General features: G+C 37.0%; 1 protein-coding gene across 14 annotated transcripts in view; it reads left to right on the top strand.

Moving 5' to 3' along the window:
- PARD3 (par-3 family cell polarity regulator) overlaps positions 1 to 12,581 on the top strand; it is a 445,891-nt gene extending 433,310 nt beyond the window's left edge. For all 14 annotated transcript variants that reach the window (XM_068173465.1, XM_068173476.1, XM_068173422.1 and 11 more), the window contains 2 exons: positions 6,960 to 7,087; positions 10,478 to 12,581. In XM_068173465.1, coding sequence (XP_068029566.1) covers positions 6,960 to 7,087; positions 10,478 to 10,871 — 522 coding nt within the window. In that variant the 3' untranslated portion in view covers positions 10,872 to 12,581. The remainder of the gene's footprint in view (positions 1 to 6,959; positions 7,088 to 10,477) is intronic.
- Positions 12,582 to 19,418: the final 6,837 nt, after the last annotated feature.

Below are 19,418 nucleotides of genomic sequence, written 5' to 3'. Positions count from 1 at the left end.
ACTCCAATTCCTCCCATATTATTAATGGCTTGTGGCACAGGAGTCCAGTTACCTGTGACAGATACCTTCAGTCTCCTCCCTGGGTGGGAGGCAGATCTCATTCCATGGAGCACAACATCACGCTGGCTCTGAGTGTGCCTGTGGGGTCCTGGTCCATCCCTTTCTGCTTTCTGAGGCCCATCAGGTGAAGGTCATTTCTCTGTACTTGAGCAACGCAACAGCGCTGGACTTTTTGCCCCACTGTGTTTGTCCTGCCAGTAAACAAAGTACTTGACTGCCTGCGAGTGTTCAACAGCATCAGGCAGCTTTGCGGACACAAAAAGTGATAGTGCTGGAATGAGATGACACTGTCTAATAAGCAGCATAACATTTCTGCTCAAGGCCATTTGAATGACACACTGTTAGGGTTTAAATAATTGCCTAAATGTTGCAACATTGAGCCATCTCTAAAATTCACTGGTTCTGTAAGCTGAGTCAAAGCTTTATGGAAGGGATTTTTGCATTTGTTTATTTTTGGATGACTTTCTCAGGCATCATAGCTTTTCTTTTTTTTCTATTATGTGGCCCTTTTTATGCGTTTGCATTTAAAATAGTGAGGTACAAGAGGCTTTCAAGGGCAATACTATAGGCCTGATGCTGCATGGAAAAAAAAATAAAAAATAACATGAAATTTAATTAATCCATTTTAATCCTGCTGGTGTCAATTCCAGTCAAAGTGCAGAACTATGTATCTGGACATGCAGAATTGCATGGAATTACAGTGTGTCTGCTAATATTTAAGGCCCTTGATGTTGCTATGACACTTTTATACCAATGAGGATTCTTTTGGGGCTGATTTTTCTGTTTTGTACCAAAGCTGAGCCTTTTTTTTCTGTGCTTTTCTGGATTGTGTTAGGTCTGCTGAGGCTTACCTTGTACCAGTTCCAGACTTTGGGGGACTTGTTTGTAATTTGTTCCACATCTCGTATTTTTGCCTAGTCACATATTGATTAACAGACACACCCACCCTTTCAATAACAAAACCACAGCTCTGTAGCCCTAAATGCCATGGGAGTGAACAATCCAATTTTTAAAAATAGCATTTTAAATCCATGGAAAACACTACAGCTGCTTGCCAGTCCTGCTTGTGGAAGCACACCAGTGATCCAAAAAAGCCCACAAAGATGCTTGAGGGACAAAAATTGCTGCTTTATTTCATCATATTCAATACAATAATTGGTGCTGAAAATGGGAAGTGACAAATTCCATTCACAAATACATTCATCTCCAGTCATCCTGGATCTATTTGAATGATGGGGAAAACTGGTGTTGAGAGAGCAGCTGAGCAAATCGTACTTTAAATATTTAGGAGTCAAATAAAATGTACTTTATTTTCTAAAGATAACAGCTAACTGGGTCATAATATATACACTACCTGACTTGTCTGACTATAGCTTTAATTACATGCACAAATTTGTGAAAAGTAAATAATTACATGATTTTCACAGAGGAAAGACTCCAGGAGTCCTAACAACATATTTATACATGGCCTGACAACTAAAGGCTCAGAAGGTCTAGGGTTTTTTCTGCTTGGGTGTTTTCTGCTGTTTGTTGGTATGCAGGTCTTATCTCTATAGAAAATAAAAATCTTTTTTTTTTAAGATACTTATTTCTTATCCCTGTACCTTTGAGAAGGTCTTTGACCTTCTCAAAACTATACTAAATTTTAAATAGTCTAAAATTCTTAGGAAAATTTTTATTGCTTTAACCTTGACCATAGCATATTAATATTACCTGAAAAAACCGAATAACAGACTTTATTCAATACAAACACTGTAAAGTTTATATCAGTCTGTAAATTATGTAGCATTACTCAACACATTAATGAGAAGTATTGTAATAATTCTTTCTATTATTAATCCATTTCAAGCATCTATTTTAGATTATTTTATGCAAGATATAAGGCAATATCTAACAGAGTATTGCAGTAGATAAAAACCTTAGAAGCTAAATTGCAGTTTCTCCTATCCCACAATCTGTTTCAGAGGAAACCAAAGTTATTATAACTTTTAGGAAAGTGTCTCCACAGGTAATTTCTCTTTACCTTTGTAGTTAATTTCCATTTTATATATCAAATCTGAAAAGGATTTAATAAAACACCAGCACTTTTAGCTAAGGTTTAGGCTCTAACTTTAAGATTTTTTTATTTTTAACTTTTTTTTACCCACTAGCTTTAATCTACTGATATATTTGAAATTTTAAAATGATGATATAAGATTTTAAAATAAAATTAAGTCGTTTTAGTTAGTAAAAAAAATAATTCACTGTGAGTTATTTATAGCTCACAGTGAGCATAAATACCTCAAGCAGAATTTCAGGGCTTTGTGGTTTGTTTCTGCCATACTGAAGATTTTCCTTCTGCTGCTCCTAACACAGAAGAGAAATCATTGTTCCATTCTGCTCAGCTTCCTACATATACACCGTAGAAAGGTACAGAAGGGGATGGGATTTTCTTATTACATGTTGCTTCAGTTAATACATGCACCTGCTGGCAATTTTTAAAAGACATGCTGCTATATGTTCTGTTCACCATAGCAACATAAACACAAAGATGGAAGTAAAAATAGTTTTCAAGGACATCTCCCAGAGACACTGAATGTTTTTTATCATTCTGAATTTTGATATACACAGTTACTGGATTGTCTGTCATCTGTGCCAAGTACATTTACACATAAAGCAGGCAAGGTCATTTAATCTTATCTATTTCTAATTAGTGCTGCACTATGAGAACCACAGACTTTTGGAGGGCCTTGTGCCTGCCAAGTTCCCAGGTGAACTTGAAACTTCTTGGTTAAACACAGAGCCTAATATGAAAAAAAAAAAAACCAACCCACATTTATTTTAATAAAATAGTGGTATTTTTTAATAACTGGGAAAATATTAAGGAACTTGCTCCTTTAATAATCTCCTTGTTAACTAATTCTTTATCAACCCAAAGGGTTCAATGAGTCTGAGTAAGCCCTTCTCCCAGCTTGTTCCTGTGGCTCTAGGCTGTCAGATAGGTATGTCACTGTCATTGGTAGATCTTCTGTCACCTGAACTGGTTGGGTCTCCCTAAAAATCCAGTGCCCTGGATGGCCCCCATGATCTGCTCTCTGTAATTTGGTGGCAGCTTTGATCTGTGCCATTCCTGAGGGATCCCTGCTGCCACCAGGCAGAACTGCCCTGTGTGGGTAGAAATGCCACTGTGCAGGGACAGAAGCTGTGTGGGCAGCCCCTGGGATTGGTAGGAAAAGAGAGGAAGGACCTTTGTCCTTAAAATATCTTGCCCTAGACTGCTGATAATGGTCACTGCAACTTGAGCCACGAGGGTTCCATGTTCTATTACAGAGCTACTCTCTGTAACAGAACATGTAACAAAAAATGTTTTTTGCATAAAGTGAGAAGGTAGAAACTTTTAACTTTGCAGCCCAGGTTTTAAATTAATGCATCTTTGGGAAGAGAGCTGTGTAATTTCATCTATCTTAAAGCACAGTTTTATATGCTGAGTATTGTTTAACAATGCTGAATGCACTATCATTGCCACTTAAATGTATTATGGAAGACATGAACATACATTTATTTGTATAACTCAGCCTCGGTTGTTATTGTGGCCTTGACCACATCCTAATTTAAAAGGTCAGTGCTTGTCATACATCTCATTGCAAGCAAGGCCAGAGTTCTTATCAATCTCTTCTGTGAGGACCGAGTTGTTGCCAGCTTTGTTGGATGGTTTCAGGTTGTTATAACTGTGCTTAGCCTTGTGTTGATATCAGTGTTATAATTACTGTGTTATGTGTGTTCCTTATACATGTTTTTTTGCTCTGTTGAAAGATTTGAAAATAGTGCAGCATTTTTTTTTCTTAATTTTCTCCATTTTATGCTAACATAAATGGACTGGGTATTTATATAGATGTGTGTTTAGGAATGGATTTTATTAAAATATATGTGTATAAAAGTGTACTGTGAGAACTGAGACCAAATTAACAATTAGTTTGAAGAGCAAAGTTACTTATTATATATTTTTTTTGTTTGGTTACTTTAATCAACAGCACATTGAAAAGCTATATCACTGTATAGAGATTTGCATTTTACTGAGCAAGTTAAGGGTCCAAAATGGATTATATTAAATCTTTATATAATGATGACCATATATTAAGGGCATTCACAATGGTATCACTGAGGTTTTGAATGAAAAGTTTTGAAATAAAGGCCTTTTCATTAATAAGTTGGTTGAATGTACCTATCTCTGTGTATATATGTTATGATATGGAATATATGATTACAAAGGGAGGATTTTTGTGTCTCATTGACATATTTTTGGATACTTGAAATGAGATAATAGATTCAATTATATGAACAGCTTATTGTAGATATGAACAACATTCAGACTAAATATATGTCCTTTCCAGATTAACTAAGTATTGCAAATCCTCTTAGTTTAATAGGGCATACAGATACTCATACCTTCAGTAAATCAGATAATGGATTTGAGATGTTTGCCTTTAGACCCATCAAATTTTAAATGTCATCCATTAGATGAAATTCTTTGTGAACTGCAGAGAATCCAGACCTGACTCCTCAGATCCTGTCATTCTGGGCATACACTACAGCAGGCAGACAGGAGTCACAGCTCCTGCCTCTATTGAACCTTTGGTTCCTCTGTGCATTAAAAAGAAATACCTCTGAAGTTACATTTTGATCTTAGTCCGTTCATACTCCATTATGACTTTCAGAGCCTCTGTCACTTCACTGTGGGCTTTTGTGGGAACTTCATCTCTCCTCACGATTGTGTGCTTTCTAGGGGATGCATTTTATTGTCCTGTATAAACTTAAACTGAGTAGCAGCTCAAGCCTATCTCCACCTTTTTGCTGATTTAACCATTCTCTGTACTGTCAAATTCTTTAACCCATTATATTTACAGCCAACTGAAAAAAAAAGTGAAACTCTTTTCAAATAAAGAGAAGCGATTCTGATTTCATGTCTTATCTGTGATACATACTTTCTCACATATGACATAATGTAGCTGCAAGCTTTCCAATGATGTTGAAGTGAAACCCATGAAATTAGGAGATTGGCTGTAAAATCTTAGTTTAAATGTTTTTATTCTTTATGGGGAAGTTGATATGGGAACTTCTGAGTTTCCCTCTGGTTTGCTGTAAGCTGCTTATAACCACACAGGAGGGAATTCACAAATAAACCCTATGATTTTCAGGTAATCACTGCCTTCCATAAGCTGAGCCCTTCAATAAAATACCAAATGTCAGAAGACTCTCAATAAAGTCAAGAAAGTTAGAAATGTTGACATATGCAATAACTGAAACGCTGCTCTGTATGTGTAGCCCTTATTTAATATAGTAGGAAATCTCTGTGGGGGTTGGTTTGGACATACATATGTACAGCTTATTCATCTCTAAGAAAATTTCCCACAAGGCTGACACATGATTCTGTTTTCTGAATTTGTTGCTTCATCTCACCATTCCTAAAGCATTTTTTCATTAGAAATGCTGTTTTACTGAGCTTTTTACAGAGTAAAAAGTAACCTATTCTGAAATAGACATTACTGTTACATTCAGGATTCTCTTAAATGAGTTCACTGTTATTCCTAGTCTGTGCTTTCACATTGTGATTCTTTCAACCAGTAATCTTCTTTTAATGGGAAAATTATATCTGTTAATTCTGATCTGGGACTGATGTTCTGTCTGAAGTGCATTCTCATTGATAACAAAGTTTCTAAAAGTTGTACATCTGTTTAAAGCTTGTTGCTTCTGGCTACCTGCAGGTACATGACTATAGGAAGACACTGAAGTCACAAATGACATCTCTAGTTTCTAAAACTTGTCTTCCATGTGCAAAGCTTTTGGAAAGCCTTTTCTCTTGCATATATTTGTGAGCCATTAAGATCTCTTTCTGCTGCAGAAGTTATAATTAAAAAAAAAAAAAAGTGATGTTTGTTTTGAGGAAAAGAGGAGATAAAAAGGCAAAACATGCTTTTAAAAGTAAGTCTGAGACAAGGTGTTTCAGTCCCAGGCTCAGACAAGTGGTTATGCTCCCTAACACCCCCATATTTAAACTTGCATATTTTGAATAGTGCTGGTAATTTTAAGGAGAAAAAAAGTAATGCTCCGTTTCTTTGTAGGCAAAACCTTATTAGTAAAGCAATAGAAAAGCCCATAGCATTCTTTGACTTTTGTGACACACTATTTTGCAAAATGAAATCACAAAATCTGAAGAAAATGATAGATATCTCTACAAAAATAAACTTTTCCATGTTCCAAAGTTTGAATCCAGCCATTCTGTCAGATCTTGACCTGTAATACTCTCTATTGTCAGGAAGACCATCTATTTTCACTTGCTCTTAGTATTGGCTTCAATGTTTCAAATTGTCACCTCATTAAGACCCTACTCAGAGATACAGGAGTCCTCATTGTCCACACGAGACTTTCTGAATTTATCTACTTGATTGTATTGAACCAGAAAATGTTTTCCCAGTCTCTGGGCCAAAATAGGATGGTTCCACTAAGGCAGAGCATCACTTGAGTGTATTGGTGAGGTTCAAAGGAGCTGCTGTGCTCCTTCCCCTCTCAAATCCTTAGAGGGACGTAGAACTTAGCATTAGCATGGCTAGGCCAACTTAGAGTCTGAAAATCTGTTCCACTGAGTTAATTTAAATTACAGCGTTGCCATAAAAGCATAACCCATTCTAGATGGTTGTTTGCTCCCACATCTCAGAAATAGTAGGTCAGAAACAGAATTTGTAGCACAGGCCACTGTTATGGGTCAGAATTTGACCTAATTAATTGTGTAAGAGCTGCTTGAACTGCTTGTTAAAACAAGTATCGCTGTATTTGTACAATAGCAACTTAAATAATAGCTCTTTTAGCTCTTTTGTGGGTGTTTTTCTGCTTTGTTTGAGACACTTTCATTTTTTGTTTTGTAGCCAAACACCAAGACGTACTCACAGAGTGGCAGGCACTCCGTGTCCGTAGAGGTCCAAATGCAGCGGCAGCGGCAGGAGGAACGAGAGAGTTTCCAGCAAGCCCAGCGCCAGTACAGCTCCTTGCCCAGGTATGGGAACTTCTGAAGCTGCTCGTGCCTGGGAGCCTTCAGCTAATTTCATTTGTGAAGGAAAATGTCATACTTCATGCAGACACTTTTGTTCAGTATTGATATCAGGTGGAATGTATTCACTGTGGAAGAGGCATAGAATTTCTTAAGTGAGAGCATGTGGTAGCTGAGAATTGCTTCAGAGAATTTCTTCAGAGCTGATTTCAGGGGAATTTGATGACATTCAGCACCCAAAAGAATTGAAATATTAAAACAAACCTATTCTTTGTGGGACACCATCCAGTTTAATTTTCTGCAATTACAAAAGTCTCCTGAGCATGACATGAGGTGTCCCATTTTGATATGTCAGATGATTTTTTTTTCTGTTGCCTAATTCCTTACTGGGTAGAAATTCTATCTTTGAGATGTTACTATGGAAAAAAAATTAAAAGGGAAAAAAATGTTAAGACCTCCAACAAAAAAATATGGAACGGAGAAAATTATCCAAGAAATCAGAGGTCTTCAAGTTTGCATATATAAATTTTTAATAGATATAGAATGCTGAAAATTAATAATTTTTTTAATGTAAACAAACCTATGTTTTTTTTAAATAGTTGATGTTTTAAAGGACTAGTTGTTTGGGCAAAATGGCTTTTACTTGATATTTAGTTTTAAGAATTAATAGAAGTTTAGCCAGCTTGTATTACAAATTAACTCTCATCATTAAGCATTATGCAAATACTCTTTGCATTGTGAAATATCAGCAATGGTTGAATGGAGAATAATTTACAACAGAACTTAGTGTCAAATTGCTTTCCAATAAGGCTGTATTCTTTTTTCATGACTTGAGTGGAAATGGTGTGGAAAAAAAATTGTTACGACAAGATATGTTTTACCAGGTATAACTCTTTTTGGAAACAAATATAAGCCTTATAGCAAAGCTATCTAGCCATGAACTCTTATCTTAGCAGCATCATTGAAAATAAAACAGTTTCAGATTTTCAAATGCTTTAACATTTTTCAGTGTAGAATTTTTCTGTTAAGTTGGGAAGGTGGGTAAGGAAAATGTGAAGTTCCTGTGTTTTCTGAGATTGTTAGTTTCTCATCTTGAAAATCTTTGTATCCTTCTTCTTCTTTTTATCTCTGTCTTCCTTTGGAAGTGACCACACCTATTAATGCCATATTGTTTCTCCTGAGAAATTCACTTTCAGTTATGCTTGCCCCACTCAATCATGTTCATTTATAGTTTTAAAACTTGCTTCCTCTGTTCACAATTGCTGTTAGCATTTAAAAGTTGGAATCAGTTGCAGTGCTGTTCAGTGGCAGAAATTAAAAGGGAATTCAAAGGTGAAAATTAATCTGCAAAAAAATTAATCAACAAGAAATATGAAAAATAGATCATAGAACGGCTCATTGAAATGCTTGTTTTGAAAAGAGTTACTGAGAACTTTACTCAAGGTGGTTTTTAACATGAGAAATGGCTAGCAATCTAGCAATGCATGTTACTTTGTAATTAATGATAATTTAATGGATTAGTTTGAGCTCTCCCGGTGTTTCAGCTGTGCTGAGAGCAGACAGAACTGCAAGGCTAACATTCAGCACTGTAAATACCAAAATACTCCTAATAACAACCAGGGGCATTGAGTTCTCCAGCTTTACAAACTGTTCCTAACACTGTGACTGATCTTTAAAGAAATCTTCCTGTTAACTTTCAAACCTAGGTCCCAAGCTTAATGTTGCAACCATGACTTTGTAATGATTGAAGTTTGTACACTGGCTTCATTCTTGAGCTTTGTTGCCTTTCATCCTGTGAATTCTCTGAGAGCCTCCTGTTTTTTCCCCTTTGCACATTCAAATCTGTAGTACTGAAGGCAAATAAACTCTTCAGTCAATTTTAAAGGAACTTCCCAGAAAGACAGGGAAAGTGTGCCAACTAATTTTGAGCAAGTACCAGAACACAGTCAGTAAATTAAATTGGTTCAACTAGTCATCCTCTGTCCCATGTGAAACTGTAAGAGCAGGGTTTGACTCCATGTTAATTTTCTATTACTTAAAATTTATCTTGCTCTAGATCAGGAACCTGACAGTTTCGTAGCCTACAGAGGTTTGTTCAATTTGCTCTTGTTCCAGGGAGTGATAAAACATGACTCAGAAGCATTGTTGCTTTGGCAAAGCTGGATATGAGATTACCAATAACAACTATAAAAATTTTGTAAGAATTTACATTATCTTGTAACTTTTTCTGCAATAATTCACATATATCTTGCATAATATTTTTCATCCAGAGACCTCAGAATCAGTTATGATATAAGGTAGATATGGTAATTTTCAAATTATATATATGGAAGGAAGATTGCAAAACATTAGGTGACTTTTTACTTTTAGTAATGGTAGAAAAATTTTCCAGTTCTCCAGTCTCTCTGCTGCATATTCATTGGATGAGGCCACACTGTCATCATACGTGATGACATGAAAAACCAAGCCATATATAAACATCTAAATTATTTTCCTATTGATTTATGTTGCAATATATTTTATTTTATTGCTTGATTCTCATACTCTAATTTTAATCTCAAAGTGGGTATCTCTTTTGCTGCAGCACAAAATTGTTTTACTTTATCACCACCAATCTTATTTTAAATTCATACAAGCATCTAGCAGTTTGATAGTAAATTAAAGTTATTTCAAAATCATAATCTGTCTTCAAAATAATGTGGTGATTTATTGTGGAAAGAGATAAGAATTTGTAATTCCTATGTGCATTTGGCCTATTTATCTACTCCCTGGAGCCAAAAAATAAGCAAAACATGTTATCTCTGCCTCTTCTTTTATGAAAACTATAGCAGACTGGGAAACACTCCTTATAGCAAAAAATTCCTTAGTTCTGGACATGGGAGGAAGAAACTGGAACTACCTCTCAGTAATGAGCTTTATCTTCTGACATGTGCAGTGTTAGGCAAGTGTTTTAAGTGTCTGCCTGTTGCATATTTAATCAAGTGTCGGTCTAGATTCAAATATTTCATGAGTGACTTTACAACTGCTGACTGTTACCTGCATTCTTAGGAAGCACAGAAACACCTATGGTCTTTCCTAGTCTGCAACTGAATTGTAACACTTTTTTCATGGGAACATGAGGGTAATTGTAGCTGGATGGGGTATTATAGCTTATTCCTCCTGCAGAGGCCTAAAAATATAGTTCTGCTCTCTAGGAAATGTTCTCCCAACAAAAGAGACATCATTTTGGGGCAGAAGAGAGCTGTGACTCTAGAAAGTGACTTCTAGAGAATGCCATCTCTGGGCAAAAGCTGATGGCATGGCAGAAGCTGCCTTCTTTCCAGTGATTGCTGTCAATAGCAGTTGAAGGTGAACAAGAACATTTGTCTTAAAAACATTTTTCGTTTTTCTTTTCAGGCAAAGCAGGAAAAATGCCAGTTCTGTATCTCAAGACTCCTGGGAGCAGAGTTATTCTCCTGGAGAAGGGTTCCAGACTGCGAAGGAAAATCCCAGATATTCCAGCTACCAGGGATCCAGGAATGGCTATATGGGGGGACACGGCTTTAACGCCAGGGTGATGCTAGAAACACAAGAACTGCTCCGTCAAGAGCAGAGGCGGAAAGAACAACAACTGAAAAAAAAAACTTCTTCTGAAGGACCTAGCAACTATGACTCGTATAAGAAAATTCAGGACCCTAATTATACCCCTCCTAAAGGTCCTTTCAGACAAGATGTACCGCCTTCACCATCTCAGGTAGCAAGGCTGAACAGATTGCAAACACCGGAAAAGGGAAGACCGTTTTATTCTTGAGGTGAAGAAAAGGAGGATCAACTTACCATGCAATAAGGAACATTTTCATATAAAGACTTATATTTTGAAAACTTTTTACACTGATGGTACTAAGGAATATATCCGTTTTCTATTTCAGTGCCTTTGAAAATCTGGGCAAAGCATTGGTGGGCCTTACATGTTTGCCGTTCTGTCCCGAGTGTTGAATCCATGGAAGGGCGTTCCACCATTTGACAATCAGAGCGGAAGTGAGCAGTGCTGCCCCTGCCTTCCCAGTCCCTAGCCCAGTCCCATAGCTGTCGATGGCTTTTTCCTAGGATTTGTTGTAATGTCTTTCACTTTGCAGTGACTTATTACACCAACACGCAGCTTTGTGGCATAAAATTAATGAATTTGAGGTTGAAGTAAGCATTGACATGTCCTTTATTATTTCTCTCGGGTCAGAAGGAGGTGTACATATCACTCTTGAGTGGATAAGGCTGAGCTCTACTCTGAATTGCAGTTGGAGTTCTGATACGTTTTATGGTGGAGTCATTACCAGTCTTTGTTGATTAATATTTAAGTGTCTATATGCTGAAAAACTATCCTTCTTCTATTATGCACATATGCACTCTTTTTTTCTCTCTCTCCCCACTCTGAGCTTATTAAAAAAGCCTTTATCCTGACTCATGAGGAAAACAATATTAAGCTTTCAGTTATCCTGAGAATCCTGTTCCAATTGCCTTATAATCTTAATGCACAGTCCATTACAAATGAAATAACTGGAGAGAGATTATTTATACAGACACAGGGAAACCTTTGATAAGTATATTTTACTATTTTATTAAAGATGGGAAATTATGAACAGGCATGCTATTGAGTTCTGCTTTGCTTTGGTTCTAAATAAATTTGGTCATATGACACTTGTATCTAGGAAGAGAACTAGGGAGGGTGTCATGTCAGCTCATCTGATGAACAGTAGTCTTTGGACAAATTTTGGAGATAGCTCCAAGCAAGAGCAGAGGAAATGAAAGTTTTTCTTTGGATCAAATAGCTGTAAAGAGAACAATTCCCTTTTTTAGACATTGTGGAGCTTTGTGGACAATTTCCGTTGCGCTTCCATATACCATATTTTTGCATTGTGATGCTACATTAAAAAGAAACCTTTAAGTACATGAATGAGAGATAAGTGGAGACAAACTGTTACACATCATCCTGAAAACATGTCAGTATCCAAAAATTACTAAAGCAAAATGATTGCTCTAGCAGAGAGTAATATTTGAATGTGCATATGGGATATAAGAATTTCTTTTGCAGCAGCTGTTTTTCTGTTTGTTGGTCTGAACTTCATGTATTGTAAAAAATATAGCTGGGTTGCTGAAGTGCCTGCAAATCCTGATGTGAAAAGGCTTGAGAATGAATCTCAGCATATTGTGTAAAAAAAGAGAGAAAGCAAGAAAAAAAATCATGTATTGCGTGATTTTTAAAAAAGCCTATTTTTTTTTTACCGGCACATTTTATTTTTGCGCCAACTCATTTCTAGAATGTATGTGAAATATCAGCACACATATCTGTGTCTTTTAAGCCTGTTTGTTAACAGTTTTTGTTGTTAATAATGTACTCCATGTTTAAAACTTATTAGTGTAAGCACAGTGACGTTGGATGACAATAGCTTTTTTACACAATTTACAAAACTGTGTAAAATGGCTTTCCTTGTACATATGAAATTTAGAATAAAAGGCTCTTTCCATCCTTGTCTTGGTATTGCCTGTAGACCCCTATGAAAACTGCTACAGACATTGAGTTAAAAAAATTCCTAACAGATGTTGTTTTATACTATTTCTAATGGTTTGTGTGTGTCATCCTGTGAACACGAAGAGAAGAGAAGAGAAGAGAAGAGAAGAGAAGAGAAGAGAAGAGAAGAGAAGAGAAAAAAGAAAAGAAAAAAGAAAAAAAGAAAAGAAAAGAAAAGAAAAGAAAAGAAAAGAAAAGAAAAGAAAAGAAAAGAGAAAAGAAAAGAAAAGAAAAGAAAAGAAAAGAAAAGAAAAGAAAAGAAAAGAAAAGAAAAGAAAAGATGAAAAGAAGAAAAGAAAAGAAAAAAGAGAAAAAGGAAAAAAAGAAAAAATAAAAGAGGAGTTTACAGCCCAGCTGAGCACCTGAAGACTGTCCTCAGAGGCAAAACCCACATGGTTTAATGTGTTGTGTTATTTTAGGCCATACCTATGACATTTAAGAGGCACATTTTTAAGACTAACCTCTGCAGCAAATATTTTCTGTGCTGTATCATGGAGTCCTCTGCCCAAGGAGAGCACTGTCAGAAGGACACCCACTGCAATCTGGCCAAATCCAGGCATGTGTTAAGAGCCCCCTCTGCACTTTGTGTGTGTTTTGGGGTCTGATGGGAGCCCTTCACAGGAATGCTGGCATGGTGAAAAATGGCAGAAGGCAGATTTATGAATAAAGCAATATTTACAGTGCCAATGATCCTCTGTTTCCCCCATTAGTATTGGAGCTGAGTCTGGTTTTCTCCTTCTTCCCCTCATTTCTCATTTTGTTGGTTACTGCAGGAATGTCAATCATGATTCTGTGTATGCATGACATCAAGGTGTTGCCATGGCAATAATAGTGTCAAATTATTCACTGTGACTTTCGTGTGGGATCTCAAGGGGAACAGCAACAAGAGCTGTAGGGTGGACAGGCAGCTTTCAGTGCCCAAATAAAGTAAAGGCAGGATTTTCCATAAGACTTAAATTGTAGTGTCTTGCATTTGGGCGTGGGGAAATAATTGAATTTGCAGTTTTGCAGGTCTTGCTGTCTCATCTCCTAACTGTATTCCCAGATTACATAGTCTGACATTTCTACGGATTTATTTGCACTGGCAAATAATTGCAAGCGCTAAAAAAATGGATCCACAGGAATAGAAAGCAGGTTGAAATCCTTTTCAAAACAAGGCCTTTGATAAACTGCTGTAGGAAAAAGGGCATGTGTTTGGAAAAGTATGAAGTACAGGATGTTTTATGTGTGAGGATGGCATATGTTAAAGTTTACTCTTCTATGAAACTCCTCTTCAAGGTGTTAACAATTTACCATAATTAGATGTGTTCATGAAAGAAGGCAGATGTTCTCTTTGGGCCGTGTCTGTGTTATGTTAGTAAAGAATAAGGTCTTTTTCTGGCTCTGTCACCCTGTCTTCTTCCTGACATAGTGTAGACAGGATTTCTAATATTAACTCCCATAAGTTGCAAAGGGTGATAAGGAAGTGGGAGGGAGATATTTTAATAGAAAATGACCTTTAGTTCTGCCTAGTGAATAGATTCAAAAGTTAATTGAGCTAACAGCATTACTGCAGTAATTTGTTTGTGGACGCATTACCATTATGAGATTAAGTCTGTAACATTAGTATGTTTGAGAATGGTCACAGGACAGACTGTAAGGGAGCTCACAACATCGAGGAGTGGGTGTACATCTTGCACATTTTGCTCTGTTGAAACCCTGAGAAAACCATCTGCAAAGCCTCCTGTATTTTATCAAAATAATTTGTTAATGCTATTGAAATTCCTTGGGAAAGTTCAATATTACTAATGCAGAATACTGCTGCCTTTCTCAAAAAACCTATTTCCCCTCTTCTTATGGGCCTCCTTGGAAGCATGAGTGCAACCCTAGTGAGTTATTGCATGGGCCAGATAGTTTAATGCATGTCTTTGAGAACTCTGCCATCAAAAACAGTGAAAAATGGCATAGAGCCCAGCTGAACATGGTTGAAAAGTACAATTGCCATTTATTGCTGGCAAACAGCTGGAAGAACAACAAAACAAAATTTAAGCCCATCATGACTGTAGATAAGTGGCCATGACTGTAGATATATGGCCTGCCTTTCAAAGCTACGCTGTTGTTTCGGTCACGTTCTCTCCGTTAATGGGTATCTGTAACACTGCATTTATCTGTTCTGGGTATTTTGAGAAGGGAAGGGTTTGGCCAGACAAGGAAGAGATGTGCCAGATTAGCAGTGTTGGCTAAACATAGGATATTCTTGAGTAATTCAAACCTTTGAACTTGAGTTGTTGAGACCTAAAGTGAATTTGGCTATTGCATGTCCTGGCTTGCAAGATTGTTTTCAAAATATTTCCTAATTCTATTTGCTGTGCCTGACTGTTTCTACATCTTTCTCTCCCAAGCCCTCAGTCTAGCTAATAATAAGCATTGTAAGGAATCTGTCAGGAACACAAATGCAGAAAAAAACCTCATCTATTTCTTATGCTGCTGTTGTACCACTCCATCCTAGCCTTCCAGACTCAATTTAAAATTTGACTTTAGCATGGCGGAGGACGGGTGAAGGTTAGAAATCCACAGAGGGGGCAGACTTTGTGAAAGTAGGGTTTGTGTGTGTGCCTGTGTGTATATGGGAGAGGCACAGACTGGGTTATTTTAATTCATGTCCCTTTTCAAAAAATAACTTGTAGCATTTCTTCAGTGTTTGTCCTATCTGTGCAGAAAACAACTATGATTTGATGCATATGGTCATTGTTTCATGCCTCCTTGTAATCTCTTCTATTTTGTATCAGCATCACACTCTCTTTTACATCTGCTGTTTAATTCTGTTGCATTTATTTGTTTCTCTAAATGACATGCAATTCATTCATATCCTAGGCTACTTCTTTCCAGTGATTGAATTTTCTATCTTAGATTTGTAAACCGATTTTAGTATTTTTCTCTCCTTAGGAGTAGTATTATCTTTTGTAATTTACACTTTAATCAATTCTAAAAATTGGGACTGGAAGCTTGAGTTGGGATTGCACAAAAGCAGACTAAAGAAAATGGCTTTGATTTCTATTCTGTGTGCAATGCACACTTCTTAGGCATTTACACGGACTGGACAGAATACTTTCTGAATGAGATGAAGAAAAACATCAAGCTCAGGATCTTTATAAGAAAAAAAAATAGGGGAAGTTTGGATATTTATGCCCACTGTGGTCTGTCTACTGTGAAAAAAAAAACAAAATTCCTTAGATGTATCACTCTGCCTGATGGTTTCAGAGCTCAAACTGACACGACTGTGGTTTAAAGGCAGATGGATGGAAGAGGAAGCTGCTTTCACCATTCCAGAGGATGCCAGGACCCACTTCCCTTGCAAATAGGCTCCCAAAACTTTGTTTTCAGATGCACATCCTACAGCAGCTGAAGTCTAGAATGAGCTTACATTCACAAATTGAGCTCTCACTGTAGTGGCTGCAGTGACATCTGTCAGGGAGGGAGAGATGACAGCCACAGCTGATAATATCTTCAGGTATTCGATTTTAATCTGCTTGTTGGTGTAATCCTTGTCTTAGAAAATTAAGGAAAGAAATGAAGAGTGAGAGAGAGGTGTAAAATGTGAATAACAAGGTTCTCCACTTCCCCTACACTCTTTTCACTGTTACAGCCACTGGGATTTGGTTCCCTTTTCCTCTCCTTTTTGCCCCAAAGGCATAAAAAGGAATAAACTAGAAAGCAGTAACCTCAGCACAAAACTCACCACTCTCCTAGAGAGTCACTCTATTGTGTAGCGCATAAGATGTGAATTAACAAGGCGACAAACGTTACTGTCCCTCTCTTATTTCCTCTGTGGGTTTCCCTGGGGTGTGTTTAGATTGTCATCCTTGGGACAAGGAGCTGTGTTTATTTTTTATCTATAGAACAGAATAGTATTGTTGGTAATAAAAGCTAGTGAATCATTGGTGGCAGAGGGAGAGTTGATGTGAAAAGATTTTATTAAAGTTGGTATATATGGAATTTTGCAGCGGGTGCACGATGTATTTGTAGTCATAATTATATTCTCATTTATAAGTACAGACCATATTGCAGGGCTTTTGCTACAGTTAAAATTATTTTCTCAGGTCTCTTAATTTATCTAAGGCGCCACTTCTTTAAAGCTTTTAGAGAGAGTGAAAGAAATTTCTAGTGGAAATAGGAGACACATTCCCGAAGTCACTGTTTGAAGACTGCAAACTATCTAGAGGGATTTTAAGAAATTTTCAGGAGCTGCAGCCTTCTGCCAGGAGCCCAAAACCATTATCACCTGTGTTCAGAAACCTGGAGAAGACATTAGTTTTCACTGCTACACCAATGTAATTCTTATTACCACTTAGAATATACTCAAGTCTGAGACCCCCTTTGGGTACCCGTCACATTTTATATCTTCCTTAGGAGGAAATGCAAAGCTTTGTAAAAGTTCAAATGTAGCCAGGTAGATTCTAAGGAACAGGAATGTCTTTGCCTAAAACTTTGCATCTCATGGTGGTGATGTGTGTTTTGCTTCATTCTACCAACCGTCTGTTGTTTCCTGCTGGTGACACATGTCTTCCTCAGCTTTCTCAGTGTGTGGCACATTCAGGCTCTGCTCTGTGGTCCAGCCTAAACTGCAAGAGCATTTTAATAATTAATAATAATGATAATTTCTTACTACGTGATCCATTGTTTTCTGGGCTATCAGCTATAAAGGAAGGCAGATTTACACGTGAGGAACCACTTTTGCATTTGCAAAGGAAGTTTAAGGCTGAGAAGTCTTTTCTCACTTTGGCTTCTGAAACTCACTGAAGGTTAATATAATCCACTGCAGCCTAACAGGGACTGAAAATGGCAATGTCTTGTTTTAGTGCCTGGTTGATGATTTGCAGAAATCTGGTTTATAATCTGGACTGAGTTAATTGCAATTTTCCACATATTGTTCCTCACTTTGAGAAGTGAATAACATAATATTAAAAATTGAAACCACTAAATTATGCAACCTGTTGCTAGTCAAAAACTCAGTCAATACTGTAGCCAGCAAAGTAGAAATAATTTGTCTTTGCACACCTCATTCTTTTTTACGAAATAATGCACAGAATTTTTTATGAATAGTAGGGTACAGAATTTAACAATTGCTCATTCTTTTTTTTAAAGTCAGTTTACATGAATAATTTTCTCATCTTTATGCAGAAATTTTCTGCGTTTTTGTTGACTAAAATATTACTAATCTAATTTCCTATTAAAAAACTCATTTCCAGCATTGCAGAGCTGAAAGGTGCTACCAAGCATTTAGTCTTCAATTTACATACAACAAACCCTGTCATCTGATGGGGGATTTCACACAAGGATGGCTGCATGCAATTATGTGGGCAAAGAAAAAATTCCATCCAAGGATCTGCTCTACAACAATTTCATCTGTTAGCCTCCCATTAAGAGTTCTATTGTTAAATTGCTTATTGATGTGGACTTAAGAGTAGAGAAATCTACACAGTGTTGTCATACCAGGTTTTCAATGCTGTTTGCATTTTCCTTTTCTTTTTCCTTTTTAATTATAATTTGCATTTGTTAGAAAGGGACAAAGCAAACAGATTGGAATAATTCATTTGAGTTAACACTCATTGACAAGAAAACATTAAGCATTCTCCAGATGAAGCATCAGTCGTGAAAGACAGAAGGATAATCCTAACATTACAACTCAAGTAAATTAGTTTTTGGATATATATTCCAGAATTGCATGAAGCTGTACCAATTCTTAATACTGTCATAATAATATGCACTGTTAAATGCTGCCAGAAATCATGATTACAACAGAGAGAGGATTCATTGTTTGTGTTTATTAATGTGGGAACATTGGAAGAGCATTTGATATTAAATGTCACAGTCTACAGTGATTTGAGCTAAACTGTAAAACTGGTTGGGAAGGTTTGTGCAGATAAATACAAATGGCAAACAGCACTCCACACACTGCCATGGTGGAAGTACATTCTGGTGTTAGGCCTCTGGCTTCGCAGGACAAGTGCAACCTTGTGAACCTGGATCACCCCTTTGGAAAGGAGGTGAGAGAAAGTGGAGGGTGCAGGACCAAGGTGAGCATGAGCCTGAAGCACATTTGCCCCTTCTGAGTACAAGGGAGCCAATTGTACCTTGGCTGGCCCACTTTATTTCCCAACTCAGCTCTGTTTGTCCGTAGGTAGGCAGTTGGGTTGTGTTTTTTCTTAATTTGCTGAGAGTGGGTACAAAATTCTGCCCCACCACTCTGTGCCAACAGCACCATCGCATTTGCTTCTTAGCAGCTTTGACTCAAAAGCTGGCTATATTTCCTTCAGACAGGATGGAGGAAAGCAGAGTAGGGAACTATCTTGCCCTCTCTGTGTGTTAGGGAGACATTACCACAGAAGAAACCTTTGCAGTAATGTTAGTTACTTGGCTGTTACATTTCTCTTGAATTAACTGGTGTGCTGTGAATTTCACAGTAGTGTCTTCTGCCGCACGAAGTTTAAGATGCTGGACTCAGGCTGGGAAGGAGCATCTGGAAACCTGACTTGTAGCTCTGAAGATATTAAAAAAAGTTACAGAGCAGCTGATTTATCTCCTAATTTCACCATGAATGTTGTCCCAGTCCACACTAAATCGTAATTGAAATGTGATTAAGGGTTAATCTCCCTCTAAATACTATATATATTTATTAAATTGTGAGTAATTTGCAATATTATGACATTTGATAGGTGATATTCGGATCCAGCTGATACAGTTTCAGCAAAGAGCTGAGAGAACAGCAAGAGCCTTTCTATTGTCTTGAGCTGGCGTTTTGAGGCAGCAAAGAAA

This window comes from Anomalospiza imberbis, chromosome 1 (genome assembly GCF_031753505.1).
Source record: "Anomalospiza imberbis isolate Cuckoo-Finch-1a 21T00152 chromosome 1, ASM3175350v1, whole genome shotgun sequence".
NCBI classification, from domain to species: Eukaryota; Metazoa; Chordata; class Aves; order Passeriformes; family Viduidae; genus Anomalospiza; species Anomalospiza imberbis.
Note: the sequence above shows the minus strand (reverse complement) of the source record. Positions and strands in the feature narration are given on the sequence as shown.